This window comes from Cardiocondyla obscurior, linkage group LG21 (assembly GCF_019399895.1).
Source record: "Cardiocondyla obscurior isolate alpha-2009 linkage group LG21, Cobs3.1, whole genome shotgun sequence".
NCBI classification, from domain to species: Eukaryota; Metazoa; Arthropoda; class Insecta; order Hymenoptera; family Formicidae; genus Cardiocondyla; species Cardiocondyla obscurior.
This window is the reverse complement of record NC_091884.1, coordinates 1,330,086-1,346,002: the sequence shown is the minus strand read 5'-3', so window position 1 is coordinate 1,346,002 and position 15,917 is coordinate 1,330,086. Positions and strand designations below refer to the sequence as shown.

Below are 15,917 nucleotides of genomic sequence, written 5' to 3'. Positions count from 1 at the left end.
AGATAACTTGCGCGTTATTAACACACATTAGTATATAACAATGTTAATAAAATATTTTGTTACAACTGTGCGTTTATTCTTTTATATTATTATATGTATATATATATATATATTATATGTATATTATATATTTATAAAAGATCTTTTATTTCTAATTGATTATAAGAGCTACAAGCATGCCAATGTTGACACATTGTTGTCCAGGCAACCGAAGTTATACCTGCTAACTGGTCGTTTAGGAGTTTAGACGTACCTGATTGCATTTATTCCTACGCTTGCTACGCGTGTAAGTATTCAGCAAGACGTTTTCACTTACGAAAAATCAACCCCGGAATTTGCCGTGAAGAAAGAAAAAAAGAAAGCAACCATCATGAGCGAGAATGTGAAATTTATTGTAACGGAAGTTAATAAGTTATTGGGACGAAATTATAACCTGATAGGATTTAATGCCTTAAGCGCCGAAGATCTGCTACAGGTATCTAATTATCATTTTTTTTTTTTTTTAAGGCAACGGGATATTTTTCAAAAATATTTTTACACGTCTTTTCGTAGATATTATGCAGCGTGCTGATGAAGATACAGCAGCAAGACAATTCGGACACTGATGTTAAATTGGACTCGCCAGAAGAAAATTCTATATATATCTTAACAACTCTTCGAATTCTTAATTATCAGCCTGATGTGGATCCCGTAACGTTTAGGTAGTTATAATTTTTTTTTCTTTTTCTTTTATTATATCTTTTAAATTAAATACTTGTTCTGACATTGTCTCGCGTTTAGGCAAGGTTTAGTCCGAGGCGAAGTCGAAATTATTCATCCTATATTAACATGGCTTTTGACGCATATCGATGTAGTTCGGAAAAGAGCATATCTATCACGATTTCTCGTCAAGGTGAGATAACAATTACGATTCCTATACAAGTACAGAGTGCGGAATTAAATCACGTAATCAGTAGACAGAAGAAGAAGCTGTCTGATTAGTATAAGTGTTGAAAGAAATATTATTTCTATTAGATTGAAATTCCTCCTGAGTATCTGGGAGATTCGGAAATATTATTCTTATTAGAAATATTATTCTTATTAGATTGAAATTCCTCCTGAGTATCTGGGAGATTCAGAAATATCGCTTTTACACGAGCAATATATGTCCCTCGTCGACAGATTTAAGGCAGTTCATAAGGAAAGAGAAATAGGAAAGAAGGTACGTATTTCTTGTTCCTTTTTCGATTTCCCGTAATAATAATTAAAAAAAAATGTCTTTCTTTATCTAGAATGTTGAAGCTGCCGTTGAACTTGCGACGGATTTACAAACGATGGCGAAGGAAAAGGAAGTACGTGGCCGAAATTATTTTCACCTAGCTCGAATTTGATGCGACATTTATCAGTGTTGGAATAATATTTTTTTTTGTCATAAACGCAGGCAGTGACAACGCGAATTGGTAAGATCAAATCGAAAGCCGAGCCCGCTCTGCATCTGTTGGACGTCTGCAGATTGTTGCGGACTGAAAGGGATAAGGAACGCGATCTGATGTTGCAGAAGGAACAAGAGGAAGATACAATCTCTGATTTACAAGTATATATTTGATATAATTATTATTTTCTATTATATATATGTGTATATATAATTTTTTCTTATGATTGTATTTTTTTTACACATATCTAGAGCTCTTTTCAACGAGTCGAACGCGAGCTGAATGCTTTGAAACGCGACAGCACCGGGCTCACACCACAAATATTAATCCAACATCTGACCGAGGAAGTTACTGTACAATCGGCGATTGTGAAAGAAAAACTTCCGTCCGAGTTGAATACAAAGAAAAATCGAATGCGAGCGTTATCCGTAGTCAAAGAATATTCCTATCTAGGCCAAGACAAAATTATGACGATGAGAAACAGTTTGGACGCGATACTGAAGGATATACAAGATTTGGTAGAGTCCAAAGTAAGTATGCGTCAGGAATAAAATTATAGCATATCTTAAACTCGAATAAATAAATTCCAAATACGCAGTATAAAACGCCTTAAACGCCAAGAATAATTAATTTAATATATATATATCACATTTCAACTTTTAATTATTTCTTATAAAACCCTGGATTTTTCAGATATCTAAGAATGATATTGATAAAATGGGACCGTTCAGGCAGCAGGCAGCTGCTGTTGGAAACATGAAACGAAATGCTCTCGAACGTTTGGAAAAAATCGAGAGCACCTTAGAAGAAGTGCAACTGCGTTTAAAAGAGAAGCAGGACCATTCGAAAATTTTATTAGAGACGTCGATACCTAGAGCGGAGGAACTGAAGAAGTACATTAATCGTTTGAAGACTAAGGGTACGCTGTACAAGCGGTGCAAAGCGGAGATCGCTGGTTTGAAAGCAGAATGCGGTGTGCTCACACGAACAGCGGAAATTCTAGACGGACAGGTACATTTGCAACGGATATCTTTCAGATCGTCTTAAACTAGATCAACATGATAAATATGCATTGAGCAATTTATTATGATTTTAGATAACTCATTCTTACTCGACGAATATCGCATCTAAAGTGGTAATTCCAGAAAGTTATACGTTCGATAATGCATTAACGACGAATGTTCAATTGTCCCATTCGATATTAGCTCTGCGAACTAATCTTGCCCCAATTATAAAAGGTATTTATAGAAAAGCACAGAATATCGCAGAAACATTTTAACGTTATCGCGATATTTGTTATTAATGTACAGTAATTGTGCCTGTCTTGAGCAGATATGAAGACGTTGCGACAAACGGCGCGTGAAACAGACGAGAGATATCAAAAGGCATGCAAGAGCCATACTACAATAGAAACGAGTATGAAAAATACGACGAGCGATTTACTGTCCGAGACGAAACGGCTGAAGGAAAAATTGTTAGAGGTAAAATTATACTTACACCGACAATCTGTTGTATACATACGTATGGAGAACGTATTGAGGCAATACTTGCTTTTTACTTATATTAAAAATTCGAATAATCTTGACTCGTGACGTTATTCTATCTAACTTCAACATTTATTAAACAATGATGGAATAAAATTGCAAGTGAAAATTATCTAAGCTTTAAAATAAATGGAAACCAGCAAATATTATTATTATTATATTGCAGGATACGAAAGAAAAGAAATACCTGGAGCAAAAAATTGCAAAGCTAAAGATTATTGAAGAAAAGTTGAGTAATGAAGCGAAAGTAAGTAACATAATATTTTAAAATAAGATCTACTGCTATATTCAATAATTAACAATTTCTTTTTTATTTTTTTTTAGAAGAACAATGATTTGAACAATATAGGCCAAACGTTAAAACGAGAACTACACAGTGCGATTACGACGGAGGAAGAAACTTTGAGAAACTTGAATAAGGAGCAAGAAAGAATAAAGGAACACACCGTGCAATATGAGAATAAAACGCAGCAATGGAATGGTATTATATCGTAAGTAATATTCCACGTATTTGTTTAACAGACGTGCGTATTGATTTAACAAAAATATTTTAACGATCTTTGATGAATATTAATGAAAACGAAACGTTCGCATGTTTCAGAATCTTTTCCTGCAAAATTCAATCTGCAAAAGAAAGCAAACAAACTGATGGTATAGTTGTACGAAGAGGAGGTGCTGAAACCCTCGTGTTGCAGTAACATTAGTACCCACTTAATAATTTGATAACTTATTAATTTAATTTACTAAATATTTTAATTAGTTTCATACATTAAATTAAATTTATTAAATATTTTAAGTAAAAAAAAAAAATTAGTATAAATATACGGATAGCAAATTAAAAACTGGAAAAAAAATTGATGATTCTGTGTTTTACGCTCATACGTTTTATTCTTATTTTGCGACACATGCGTAATTTCTTTAAAGAATTAACAGAATTGAGTTCAAGATTAAGACCTGACATCATCTTTCGGCCATGATCATTTAAGCGACGACCTCTAACTGAGTCTAGACGCTCACACTATTATGATGCCTGTGAGCTGGTGACGTCAGGGGAAAGTAAAGTTGTTCGCCTCGTGGCAAGTAAAATCGCAGACGCAGTGTCTCGCTCTGTGCGCGACCAATGTACCACGTACGTGCGTAGCTCTCTGAATTAGAGTTACGCTTGATTTCTCAAAAGCTAACAGCGACGGATTTGGCGCCTACCAGGGTCTTTTAACAACCATGACAGTAAAACGCAAACTTTTCACCGTTCTAGCAATCACGCTCCTGCTATACGTTGGTAAGTTACTTTATTACTTCATCAGATTGTTCATTAACTGCTTCGGGAAACGAATAAGGAAAAAGTGATACGTGCGTCGCGAATTGATTTTATACTTGGAAAACTGAATTTTTTTTTTCACGCGCATAAACTCAACATAACTGTTACTTAGTAATTTAAATAAAAATTATTTCAAATGATATGATATTGTAATTGAATGTCTTATTATTATCATTAATAATATTTTTGTTATATGAGATATCTTTTATGATAGATGCTCGGTGAAGAAAATATTTCAATAAATTTATGTAAAAATTAATTAATAATTAATTCCAAATACTTAAAGAGAAATAGTTGATCGTTAACGACGTGTATAATTCTAACTCAGATTATACCAATATCTCCAGTGACCGCTGCGACCTCGTAAACGATAAATAATGTTAAATGTTATGTATAATGGCCTAATTTTAAATATGCAGATATCGAAGAATACTTTGTTCATATAATTCTTTCCTCATTTTTATTCGTCATATATATATATATTTTTTATAATACGTTTTTCGCTTTTGTGTCTAAAGGCATTTTCGAAAAGCTTTGATAACGTTCAATAAAAAAGTTTTACGTAGAAATATAAATACCTACATATAATTATACATGAAATGTCTGTTTTTAGGAAACAGTGAAGCAGGATGGAAATTTTGGAAAAAAGATAAAGAGACTACTACGACCACGATTGGACCGACATCCGTCAATAATGAACAATCAGTTACAACCTCGACGAAAGCTACTATTATCGCAGGACCGACGGTGCCGACTACGAATACCGGAACTGTTGTAACAGGCACCGCCAACTCGGGATCAATTGGCGTTGATGGTGCTCGACAAAACGTACGAAACAGTGCACGACCCGGTCGACCCAATCCAGGGACCGAGGTCGGCTTGGACATTGCCGTACCGAAACCAAACAGGCCTGGAGTCGGTGGCGGAAATGGCCAGAATTACCGAGACTGGGCCGCAGAGCTCGCGGGTGTTGGTGAACCGACGCGAAATCAACCGTCGAGACCGCCGGCTCAAGGTCTGCCGACTAACGGAGGTCAGACCCGACCAAATTCGCCCACAGGTCATCATTTTGTATGAATAAGAAATTTGCGATTCTTAACTGTTAATTTTGAGAGTGAAAGTTTTAATCTCCGAGCGCTTTACGATAATAATCATTTTGTATGAATAAGAGATTTGCGATTTTTAACTGTTAATTTTGAGAGTGAAAGTTTTAATCCTCGAGCGATTTACGATAATAATAATTTAAATATTTATAAATTGTTATCTCGAATGTTTTAGATTTAAGACCGACACCGCCAGCGAGAAACCCAGCTCAACCGACGCAGCCTCGACCACTGGCCCAATCAACAAGTATGATTATTAATACGAAGTCAAGATTTTAAAGAAATTAAAATATCATATTCCAGCAAACACAGAATATTGCAGCAGCATATAAAATATTAAATTTTTCTAGCTTCGAAGCCGACTTCCGTACATTCCGTTCAACCTCACATAACGCCTGGTAAATATTCCTAAATTTATATATATTCATTTATAGTAATTTGACTAGATAATTACAGATAAAATTTAATTTTAGGATCGACTACTGCATCACCACCCGTTAGAGTTGATCAAACTAATCCAAATAGACCTACAAATGGAAAAACCTGGGCTAACGTCGCTGCTGGTGATACGCATGGATCTATTTTACCTACAAGTTCTCCGAGACGACCCGAACATCCAGGTATTATCTTACGCAGAGAATATTTAAGTAAAAAAATACCTGATAATTACCGACTTTATTTTTTTTTTTTAATAAATTAGGTGAAAACGAACGTAGAGGAACACCGACGCGACCTGGTCAATCTAATCTTCCAGTATCACCGGGAGTCGCGGCGGCAGGCGGTGCTGCTGCCGTCGCCGGAGCAGCAGCTGCCGCGGATCGTGTCTCAGATTCAACGAAAAAAGTGTACTCCAGCAATCCTACATATAGCAAAGGAAATACAGTCACCGACGAGGATTTAGAAAAGCTTACCGAGGCGCTTTACATTAAAGAAACTAATAATAATGCGAACCAGTATGTAACGGTTAATTTGCAAAAGCAGACTAGCAGCAGCAATCCAACGGATCAAGCTCCGCAGCCGTAAGAATCATATTTTATATCGACGTGTGTGAAACGAGGGAGAAAAAGAGAAAAAAAAACATCTCTCTTTTTCTCTCTCGAATTAGCTGAATTAATAAATTAATATTTATTTATTTAATTTCAGGCTACTTTCAATAAATCCCGCGGCTCTACAGATTTCTACGGTTGAAAAAGTCCTCTCAATATTCGACAATTATCATTTAGACACTTTAACAAACGAGCACATCAATCCGGCTCAAAGGCAAGAGGAAAGTCTCCTCGTTGACACTTTTCTAAGTACGAACGTGATGTCTACCGCGATGCGCTTTCTCGCGGATAAAGGATTCGTCAGACAGGATTATTACGAATACAAAGATCTATTGAGAAGACTTTGGTTCAATTTATTCTCGCGTGGACAGGGCAAGATCGGTAGCAGCGGATTCGAGCACGTTTTTATGGCAGAAACGAAGCAAGTAGACTCGAGCACGGAGGTGCTCGGGCTACACAATTGGATCTACTTCAACGCAGAAGAAGCAAAGAGACACGTCGACTACCTTGGCTACATAAAAAAAATGGATTTAGGAAGTGTAAGAATTTTTTTAAAAGAAACTTCCTTCTTAATCTTCGTATAAAAACTATGTCTTTCAAAATATTTGTTTTATATCTACTTGTGTAAATATTCTAAATCGACTAAAACGCAATCGTTTCTTTTTTTTTCTTTTTTACAGAAAGGATCTATTGTTAAATTGCACACGAAATTCAATGGTTATGATAAGCCAGTTACATCTATGTTCATTGGGACTTCGCCCGAACTGGAAATGGCGCTCTACACCGTTTGCTTTCATACAAGACCGGATGGAAACTGTCCCGTATCTTTAGGTGGTACAAAGTTTAACATAGTAACACGAAAGTTTCGATACAGGGGAAAAGATTTAGTCGGGACGGCATACCCAGACATTTAAAGTTTGTACAATCAAGCTGGACTATGCGGTAAACGTGTAGATTATATATATGGATTAAGTGAGAGAAAAAGTTTTGACAAAATTGTATGATTAAATAAATATTTCTAAGTAGAAATATTCAAGCTTTAACTTTAATCGTTCAAATGAATTATAAATATAGGTTTAATTCATTTTAAGAAATCAAACGTTGATAAAAAAAAATATGCACATATTATATGAAATAAAAAAAATAATTGTCGTTTATTTCTTAAATTATTAAGACAAAATATTAAGGAGTTTACTATATAAAATCTTAAAATTAAGTGTGAGAATATGTTGACCTCCTAAATACAACCTACGTTCCTTAAAAAATGTGGTGCATTCAAAAATTTTTAAATAACATTTTACATTTATTTTTACATAATTGTATAAAGCACCTTCTTGACTGGAAAAGTAAAAATTCTAGTAGTACAAAAGACTTGCAATTAATTAAACAAAAAAAAAAAAAAAGAGTAATATCTCAGTAATATTAATTTTAATAATTATTATATGCGATAAAATAAAATAGCAAAATCGATAACCAGCAATGAGTTGCATTTTTCAGAAAAATAATCCAAGTAGTGAAATAGATAAAGAACGTAAACAGATAAGGTACGCAACAGCACATAATACACAGTACGTAATGGAAGATTAGATATCACGAAGGAGGGGAGATCAATCACGTTAGCAAGACAAGCACAAGAGTTCGTATCCTTTTAGTTCGCTCAGCAGTCACTGACAGTCACTGAGAACGCTTACTCGAGAATGTACGCGATTAAAAAACTGACGTTGGGAAAAAGCAGTCGGTGCTTTAAATCGAAGTGGTCGACCTACGCTAATAATAAATCATATCACAGCGAAAATGGTGTTTACGGATACAAAAAGAGCCCACAACGACATTTCAAAGGTGTTTATCATAAAAAAAAAAGTGCGAAATAACGCCGGTGATTTAATTTTTTAATGATCATTACCTTTGTGTTCTTACAGTGCCCAATAGTCATTTGGAGCAGCGAGCGAAGCAGAGCAATTTTTATAGACTGGTCGATGCGTATAGAAGCCATGGACATAAGCAAGCTCGTATAAATCCTGTTTCTACCAGCAGGCCACAATTATTGTCCGAGCTGGAGCCTCAAAACTTCGGGCTTAATTTATTAGACGAAGTTCACTATCGAGGAATTTTGTATGCACGGCAAGATAAAGGTACCGTGGAAGAAGCAGTTCAATTACTGCGTGCTACCTACAGCGATGGCTTAGGAGCTGAATTCAGTCATCTCGAGGTAAGTTTTTTTTTATTTTACTGAATAAAAACTCCATTGATTTTATATACCTAAAATTTTCTCGGTTTTAAATAGACGGAGGAAGAAAGGGAGTGGTTTGCCGAAAATCTAGAGACAACCTTGGCCGAGCCACTGAGCGATGAAACGCGTAAAACGATAGCTACCGAAATGCTCAAGAGTCAGGCCTTCGACAATTTTTTGGCCATAAAGTTTGTCAGCCAAAAGAGGTACGGAGCAGAAGGAGCTGAGAGTATGATGGCATTCTTTCATGAATTTTTTAAACTATGTGCCAGCGGTAATTAACAAGCGTATATTAATTTAAGTTAAATTGAAGCAAAGGTTTCTTTTAAAATTAATCACGTTTTCATTCTAGATAATTTGGAACGCGTAGTTATTTGCATTCCGCATCGCGGCCGTCTGAATTTATTAACGGGAATGCTGAACTTTCCACCGGAGGTGCTGTTTCATAAATTACAAGGACTATCTGAATTTCCGGATGAAACTAAGTGTACCGGAGACGTAATTAGCCATCTTATAAGCACCGTTGATCTCGATATAGATAGAAAAAGTCTTCACGTAACTATGCTTCGAAATCCATCGCACTTGGAAATAGTAAATCCTGTGTCGATGGGAAAAACGCGGGGAGTTATGCAGGCGGTAAAAGAAGGTGCGTACAGCGATAATGAAAACGCACAATGGAGCGATAAGATAATAAATATCCAGGTAATTATAGAGAATATGAGTTGAATTTTTCTTTATATAAATTAATAATCTAATAATGAATATTATCATTTAGTATTCAAATGTTTAGGTACACGGAGACGCAGCTTATTCGGGACAAGGAGTTAATCAAGAATCCTTGACTTTGAGCAGAACGCCACATTTTGAAATTGGTGGCTCGGTTCATTTGGTAGTTAATAATCAATTAGGCTTTACAACTCCACCTTCGAGAGGGCGATCTTCTAGATATTGCACGGACTTGGCAAAAATCATATCTGCACCTATAATTCACGTAAATGGGAACGATCCGGAGGTATGTATACTGAGAGACAGATATGGCACTTACCTAGATGACGGTAATTAACGTATGACGTTATCAATCCTCACATAAAACCCGTAATTAATACACTGCGAAATACCGGCCACTAAGAACTACCGAAAACTGAGGGAGAGAAGTCTCGTTACTCCTCTCTCCTCCCTTCCCTGTTGAGAACTCCACGCGATAAGAAAAATCAATTGACGATCGAACCTGTCGACTATTCTACTTTTTTCGCGATTGTCTCTTTTTCTCTGAGAACCAAAAACGACGTTTACTTCGCCGCGGCTGAGGTTTTTATCCCGTTTCTATACGAGTGATTTTTAAGAAACTTAAGGAAGATAAATTGCGAGGGGAATATTATACGTGAAACGTGGTGTTCGACGTATTCGTTGCTTGACGCCAGATCTCGGCGTCGTTTGTTCTACCGACGAGGATTCATCGAAGAATCAAAAGTGTCCTATCTTTACATTGTGGCTAGTATTTTTTTTGTGTCGAGATCGAGGATGATTCGAGCGAACACTCAGCGAAAGTAATTAACGCTACGAATGACGAGTGTAAATTTATTTAACGAATGATCGTTTGTCGGGCTTTTTAATTTTGCTAGATCAAATCGTGTCGCACGCTTCGCGTGCGCTATTTTTCCAAGGGTCTCAATTCGTGTGCGTCATAATTGAGTACCCTATGTTCGACGGCGTGTTATCGGTTCAAGAGACCCGATTGCAAACTACGGAAAAATGAAAGCATGCGACTCACCAAACTGCATGAGCATCAGCGGAGTTGTAAAATTCTGCCGGTGGCTGTAACAAACAATTAAACGATATTAATGTAGACGTGCTGAAAATAGTTGACATTTAAATAAAAAAAAATTACGCGTACGTATTTTTTAATTAAATAAAAAAAAATAAAAATAAATAAGAATAAATTTAATAAATTGACGAATTTAAAAAAAGGAATTGATCCTTACCTAAGAGTTGCTCCGCCGATGCAGGATGCCCCCCGGGCCTGCTCCTCCTCTCAGTTGCGACGTCGTGACGAGTCGTCCTTCCGCGCACTGGAAACTCGCGGACGCGCCCGGGTGAAGTTACAATCGCGAAAATTAATTAACACTTTCGCACGTAATTTTTCGGCACTCCCGCGAAATAATATATCGTAAAAAAACACGACCGAAAACTGGCGGCACTCCCGAGGCGACCGACGAACCGGCTACGGTTCGTATAATTAATTGTCGGCGTGCGGCACTTTAATCACTTAACGCGATGCACGGCAGCGGAGGTCCTCTTGATCTGAAACATATAAATTAAAAGATTATGTCGTGGATATTAAATTTAATTCAATAAAAAATTAAAAAAAAAAGTTATCGAAAATCTGAAGGATTTAATTTTGAAAGGAAATTAATATTTACCCTGGGGTTGCTCCGCTGGTGCAGGATACCCTTCCTGGGCCTCCTCCTCCTCTCAGGATGTCCGGGTCGGTCCTTCCGCGCACTGGACAGTTCGTAATAGTTCGTGACACTCCCGGGATAGTTCACGATTTCGACAAGAGACTATTCTCGCCGGCGGAACGAACGATGCCGAGATTTTAAACCAAGCGAGACAGGTCGCGATAAGGAATGTTCTCCGCGCACTGGACAGTTCGGAATAGTTCAGGACACTCCCGGGATTGTTCACGATTTCGACACAAGACTATTCTCGCCGGCGGAACGAACGATGCCGAGATTTTAAACCAAGCGAGACAGGTCACGAAAAGGAATGTTCTCCACGCACTGGACAGTTCGGAATAGTTCAGGACACTCCCGGGATTGTTCACGATTTCGACACAAGACTATTCTCGCCGGTGGAACGAACGATGCCGAGATCTTAAACCAAGCGGGGCAAACGAGACTGTCAGTGAACCGGAATGTTCTCCGCGCACTTTATCTTCCTTGAGTTCCTCGAAAAGTCACTTGGTCGAAACGAACTAGACTCCCGGCCGCGACGAGGAAGACTGGCGAAGTGCGGATCTCCCACTCCGACGATTATGGTTACCGGAACCTGCCGAAGAAGATTTTAATGGAAGCCGCGGTCGAAAATGTCCGAGTAATACGTGGCGCAATTCACGTTGGATGCTTCGTGCACGCTGCACCCTCTTACGTAGGTTTACAAGGTTACGACCTTGGCGCTCCGAAATACTTTTTCGACGCACATAACGAAGCACATAGCGATGAATGGAATAACACTGATGTACGGAAGATGATCGTTCGTTCCCGAGCTGACGTCGCCGGCACTTATTGGTATGCGAGAATGTTCTATCCGCGGTAGAAAATACGCGAAATTGCGGAGCGATTAGCAACACGTGCTCGCGCCCGAAGCTCCGCAATAAGAGTGACCTTTGGAGATTTCGGTCCTTAGACAGGAAAAGATGTTGATCGCGAGTTGCAGCTCCGATGCTCGCGTATCGTCGCCCGACCACAAGTATGCAGTAATCATGTCGGAATGAAGACCGAGGTCACCCTCCTTCGCCTGGTCGTGTCGGTGTATGGACAATGGCGGTGTCCTGCACAAGACACTTCGATTCCTAGGGCTACAGGACGAGGCGAGACATAGGTACACGATAAACCGTGAGAGAACGTGCAGATCCCTCGACGATACCGTTTCGAAACCGGTGGTCTGCACGTGGCCGACATGTTCTCTCAAGTTCTCAACTGCGCAACGGGTCGCGTAAAACACTAGGGAACCATGGAGCGCTGTGATTGGTCGGCGCGCGGTTGCGCGCTCGAGGGAGCGCCGTGATTGGTCGGCGCGCTAGAGTCTTCTATCACCCTAGCCGATGGTAGTAAGATGTCGGTTAATAGCTTGAATACGATCGCTTGTAATAAGTAATTGCGGGTGAAATACGGGAAAATCGCGAAGACCGATTTTGCTTGAACATATTAATTAAATATTAAAATTAATCGGAACCTGAAAATCGCCGATTTGAGTGTTCCGAGCATCTCACGGGTTTTGTAAAATAAAAATCGTAAAAAATCACCGCGATATCTACCGTCATTTTTTTCCGTCGTTCGTTTGTCGATTGATACATAGTGTTAGTGATCGTCATAAAAAAAAGCCGAGCAGTATAATAGTGTCGAGTGATTAGAAGTGCTACAACACGTCAGAATGATCCATCCGGAATACTACCACGGAAGGATGGAAGGACGAAAGGATGGAAAATATTTTAACCTAGCTGGGAGATACAAATGTAAGTGAATCAGCAACACGTCGTCGGCCTTATATCAATCAGTGTGTGTTTTTCATTAACCGTAATTAAGCCAAAAAAGACGAATCTCGTGCCGCAAGTGGCTGAGAAAATACTACTGTATGTAAGCAACGAATTTACGAATCGTACATTTAATTGAACTACTAATAAATTAGCCAAAAAAAGAATTGTTAGTTTAACATAATTAATAAGAGATAATTACCTAAACGTTGCTTTACCGATGCCCGATGTCCATCCTGGACCCGCTCCTCCTCTCGGAACTCAGTTCCACAGATAACTCGCGACACTCGCAAATTATCAGCTAAAATTAATCGCGCGAAATTGGCGACACTCCCGTTTAAAATGTTTAAATAATTCTCAGTCCCCTGAATACTTTTGCAATATTCGCGACGAACTCTGCCATGGTTGGACCGATGCGCAGCAGCGAAATTAACGGCAGCAATAATAATCTGTAACAAAAAAAAAATAGTAAAATTTAATGTAGAATTTTTTATTTATAATTTGTATATTTATTGCAGGTAGTTTTACGTGCCGCAAAAATAGCTTTTAAATATCAAAGGCAATTTAGGAAGGACGTATTTATCGATTTGAACTGCTTCAGAAGGTGGGGTCACAATGAATTAGATGATCCTACAATTACTAATCCCGTTACATATAAAATTATAAATAATCGTGCGTAAGTATGTACAAGTTGTTAAAAAAGTAAAATCATAAATAAAAATTTTAAAGAATTTATACAGTAATAATTAAAATAATTAAAAAAATGTAAATTCTTTTTCTAATACAGATCCGTGCCAGATCAATACGTGGAGAAGCTAATAGACTTAAAAATACTGACTCGAGAAAGTGTTGAAAATATCGTCGAAAATCACACAGCATGGTTGAATAGGGCACTAAAAGAATCTTCAAAAGATATATCGAAACAATTGACGACTTATCTCACTGGAAGATGGTCAAAAATTAAACAAGCCGAAGCTAATATAACGCAATGGAATACCGGCGTAGATCTCGATTTATTACGACTCGTAGGAACAAAGAGTGTTCAAATACCGCGAGACTTTGTAAGAATATATCTCGTGTATATAAAATCTCTCGTATTTTTAATGAAATAATTACGACTGCATTATATTTCTTTTTAAATAATAAAATATAATAATTTGTTTATATCACAGGATATTCATCCACAATTATTCAAGAATCATGTTCAAAGTCGTCTGAAAAAACTGGAGAGCGGTAACACCTTGGACTGGTCGACCGCCGAAGCCCTGGCCATCGGCTCCTTACTATATCAAGGATACAATGTTAGAATAAGCGGGCAAGACGTGGGGCGTGGGACTTTCTCGCATAGGCATGCGATGCTCGTCGACCAATCCACAGGAGGTGTGCTTTAACATTCCAACAAATACGAAATATTACAGTAATATTGCTGTAATATTTTGTGTTGCTGGGATATAATCGAATAAATATTAGGATAATTTCGCTTTGTCAAGATTGCCGTTATTGTTATACAGATCGTTATACAGAACGTATGAACTTTTAGCCATTTTTATTCCTCTAAATTCAATGGTTGACGGTCAAGTCGGCAAGCTAGAGGTAGCGAACAGTATATTATCTGAGGAAGCTGTGCTAGGCTTTGAATACGGGATGAGTATAGCATCGCCGTACACTTTACCGATTTGGGAGGCACAGTTTGGAGATTTCTTTAACGGAGCGCAAATTATTATCGACACGTACATAACGAGTGGAGAGGCAAAATGGATGCTCAGCAGTGGGCTAACGATACTTTTGCCGCACGGATACGATGGTGCTGGTCCGGAGCACAGTTCGTGCAGACTCGAAAGATTCTTACAACTAACGGATAGTAAGGAGAACGGCGTGGACGGCGATGATGTTAACATTCACGTTACTAATCCCAGTGAACCGGCACAATATTTCCATTTGTTGAGGAGACAAGTAAGAAAAAAATATATACACATATCCGGCAAACGCAAAATATTAATGCAATATTTTGTGTCCGTTAAGTATATTAAGAAAAAATAAGAGGGATTTTAATATTTTAATTTTAATTATTTTTCATTAAAATATCTTATGAATTTATAGATGATAAGAGATTATCGGAAACCTCTGATTATTGTGGCACCTAAAATTTTATTACGTCATCCTGCAGCAGTATCATCCTTATCGGATTTCGAGCCTCAAACGAGTTTTAAAACTGTTATCGGTATGTTATATTTTTTTATCTATTATCTTTTTTCTTAATTTTGTATTTACATAAATAGAAAATAATGAAAGCAATAAGATTAATGCAATAGAAATATATAATTGCGTTTTAAAAAATATTATATGTTGCAGGAGATGATAAAGTAGAAAAACATAACGTAACTAAAATTATTTTAGTTAGTGGAAAACATTATTACGCGCTCGACAACTACCGTACAACTTCTGGAATTAAAAATGTAGCTATCATCAGGATAGAAAATTTATGTCCGTTTCCTGTCTCCGAGTTACTGGAAGAAATTGTAAAATATAAGCATGCAAAAAGTACATAAAATATTACAAATATTTAATATAATTGAATTGTATAGAAAAAAAAAATTGTTGCGTATCCAAAACATCAAAATACCATTTAAACAAATGTTTTATGTTCTTATATTATCAGGCTTTATTTGGAGTCAAGAAGAACCGCGAAATATGGGCGCATGGAGTTTTGTTAAGCCACGCTTCGAAAATCTGTGTGGCCGACAGGTAAGTTAAATAAATGCAAATATTTATTCCTTTATAACACAACGTAATTTTCAGTTAAAATATTGTGGACGAGAAGCAATGGCAGCACCAGCAGTCGGAGATGGTCAGCTGCATCAACGAGAAGCTAAAAAGGTTATTGTTAATCCGTTTGCATAAAAATTAAAATTATAGACTCTCGTCTAACAATGAGATTTTATTCAGTTAATTGAAGGAATGCCATAGCAAATATACGAGGTATTATAGGTATTATTTTACTTTAATTTAGCG

General features: G+C 37.3%; 3 protein-coding genes across 3 annotated transcripts; all 3 read left to right on the top strand.

Annotated features, from left to right (window-relative positions):
* Positions 1-141: 141 nt before the first annotated feature.
* On the top strand, positions 142-3,734 carry LOC139110721 (intraflagellar transport protein 81 homolog). The gene is made up of 13 exons (XM_070670697.1): positions 142-475; positions 553-701; positions 781-892; positions 1,085-1,201; positions 1,272-1,331; positions 1,421-1,573; positions 1,664-1,942; positions 2,106-2,423; positions 2,509-2,650; positions 2,745-2,893; positions 3,123-3,203; positions 3,281-3,447; positions 3,558-3,734. The coding sequence occupies exons 1-13, from the start codon at positions 371-373 to the stop codon at positions 3,652-3,654; spliced, it is 1,929 nt and encodes a 642-aa protein (XP_070526798.1). The 5' UTR covers positions 142-370; the 3' UTR covers positions 3,655-3,734.
* A 293-nt stretch (positions 3,735-4,027) lies between these two features.
* LOC139110724 (endoribonuclease Arlr) lies at positions 4,028-7,580 on the top strand. The gene is made up of 8 exons (XM_070670699.1): positions 4,028-4,235; positions 4,888-5,334; positions 5,553-5,624; positions 5,728-5,775; positions 5,851-5,997; positions 6,078-6,396; positions 6,521-6,962; positions 7,104-7,580. Exons 1-8 carry the CDS (start codon positions 4,178-4,180, stop codon positions 7,335-7,337), a joined length of 1,767 nt encoding a protein of 588 aa, XP_070526800.1. The 5' UTR covers positions 4,028-4,177; the 3' UTR covers positions 7,338-7,580.
* Positions 7,581-7,724: 144 nt separating this feature from the next.
* On the top strand, positions 7,725-15,896 carry LOC139110719 (probable 2-oxoadipate dehydrogenase complex component E1 homolog). The gene is made up of 13 exons (XM_070670686.1): positions 7,725-8,262; positions 8,343-8,632; positions 8,708-8,927; positions 9,006-9,355; positions 9,444-9,665; positions 13,424-13,581; positions 13,693-13,966; positions 14,078-14,285; positions 14,446-14,858; positions 15,006-15,126; positions 15,258-15,446; positions 15,565-15,650; positions 15,705-15,896. Exons 1-13 carry the CDS (start codon positions 8,121-8,123, stop codon positions 15,804-15,806), a joined length of 2,775 nt encoding a protein of 924 aa, XP_070526787.1. The 5' UTR covers positions 7,725-8,120; the 3' UTR covers positions 15,807-15,896.
* The last annotated feature ends 21 nt before the right edge of the window (positions 15,897-15,917 follow it).

Excerpts from the sequence above, each read along its gene's own strand:
- LOC139110721 (XM_070670697.1), top strand. The coding sequence starts at position 371 with ATGAGCGAGAATGTGAAATTTATTGTAACGGAAGTTAATAAGTTATTG. Across the intron at positions 1,202-1,271 it reads AAAGAGAAATAGGAAAGAAG|AATGTTGAAGCTGCCGTTGA; the intron begins GTACGTATTTCT and ends TTCTTTATCTAG. Across the intron at positions 2,424-2,508 it reads CGGAAATTCTAGACGGACAG|ATAACTCATTCTTACTCGAC; the intron begins GTACATTTGCAA and ends TTATGATTTTAG.
- LOC139110724 (XM_070670699.1), top strand. The coding sequence starts at position 4,178 with ATGACAGTAAAACGCAAACTTTTCACCGTTCTAGCAATCACGCTCCTG. Across the intron at positions 5,776-5,850 it reads TCAACCTCACATAACGCCTG|GATCGACTACTGCATCACCA; the intron begins GTAAATATTCCT and ends ATTTAATTTTAG. Across the intron at positions 5,998-6,077 it reads GAGACGACCCGAACATCCAG|GTGAAAACGAACGTAGAGGA; the intron begins GTATTATCTTAC and ends TTAATAAATTAG.
- LOC139110719 (XM_070670686.1), top strand. The coding sequence starts at position 8,121 with ATGTACGCGATTAAAAAACTGACGTTGGGAAAAAGCAGTCGGTGCTTT. Across the intron at positions 8,633-8,707 it reads CTGAATTCAGTCATCTCGAG|ACGGAGGAAGAAAGGGAGTG; the intron begins GTAAGTTTTTTT and ends GGTTTTAAATAG. Across the intron at positions 15,651-15,704 it reads AAAATCTGTGTGGCCGACAG|TTAAAATATTGTGGACGAGA; the intron begins GTAAGTTAAATA and ends CGTAATTTTCAG.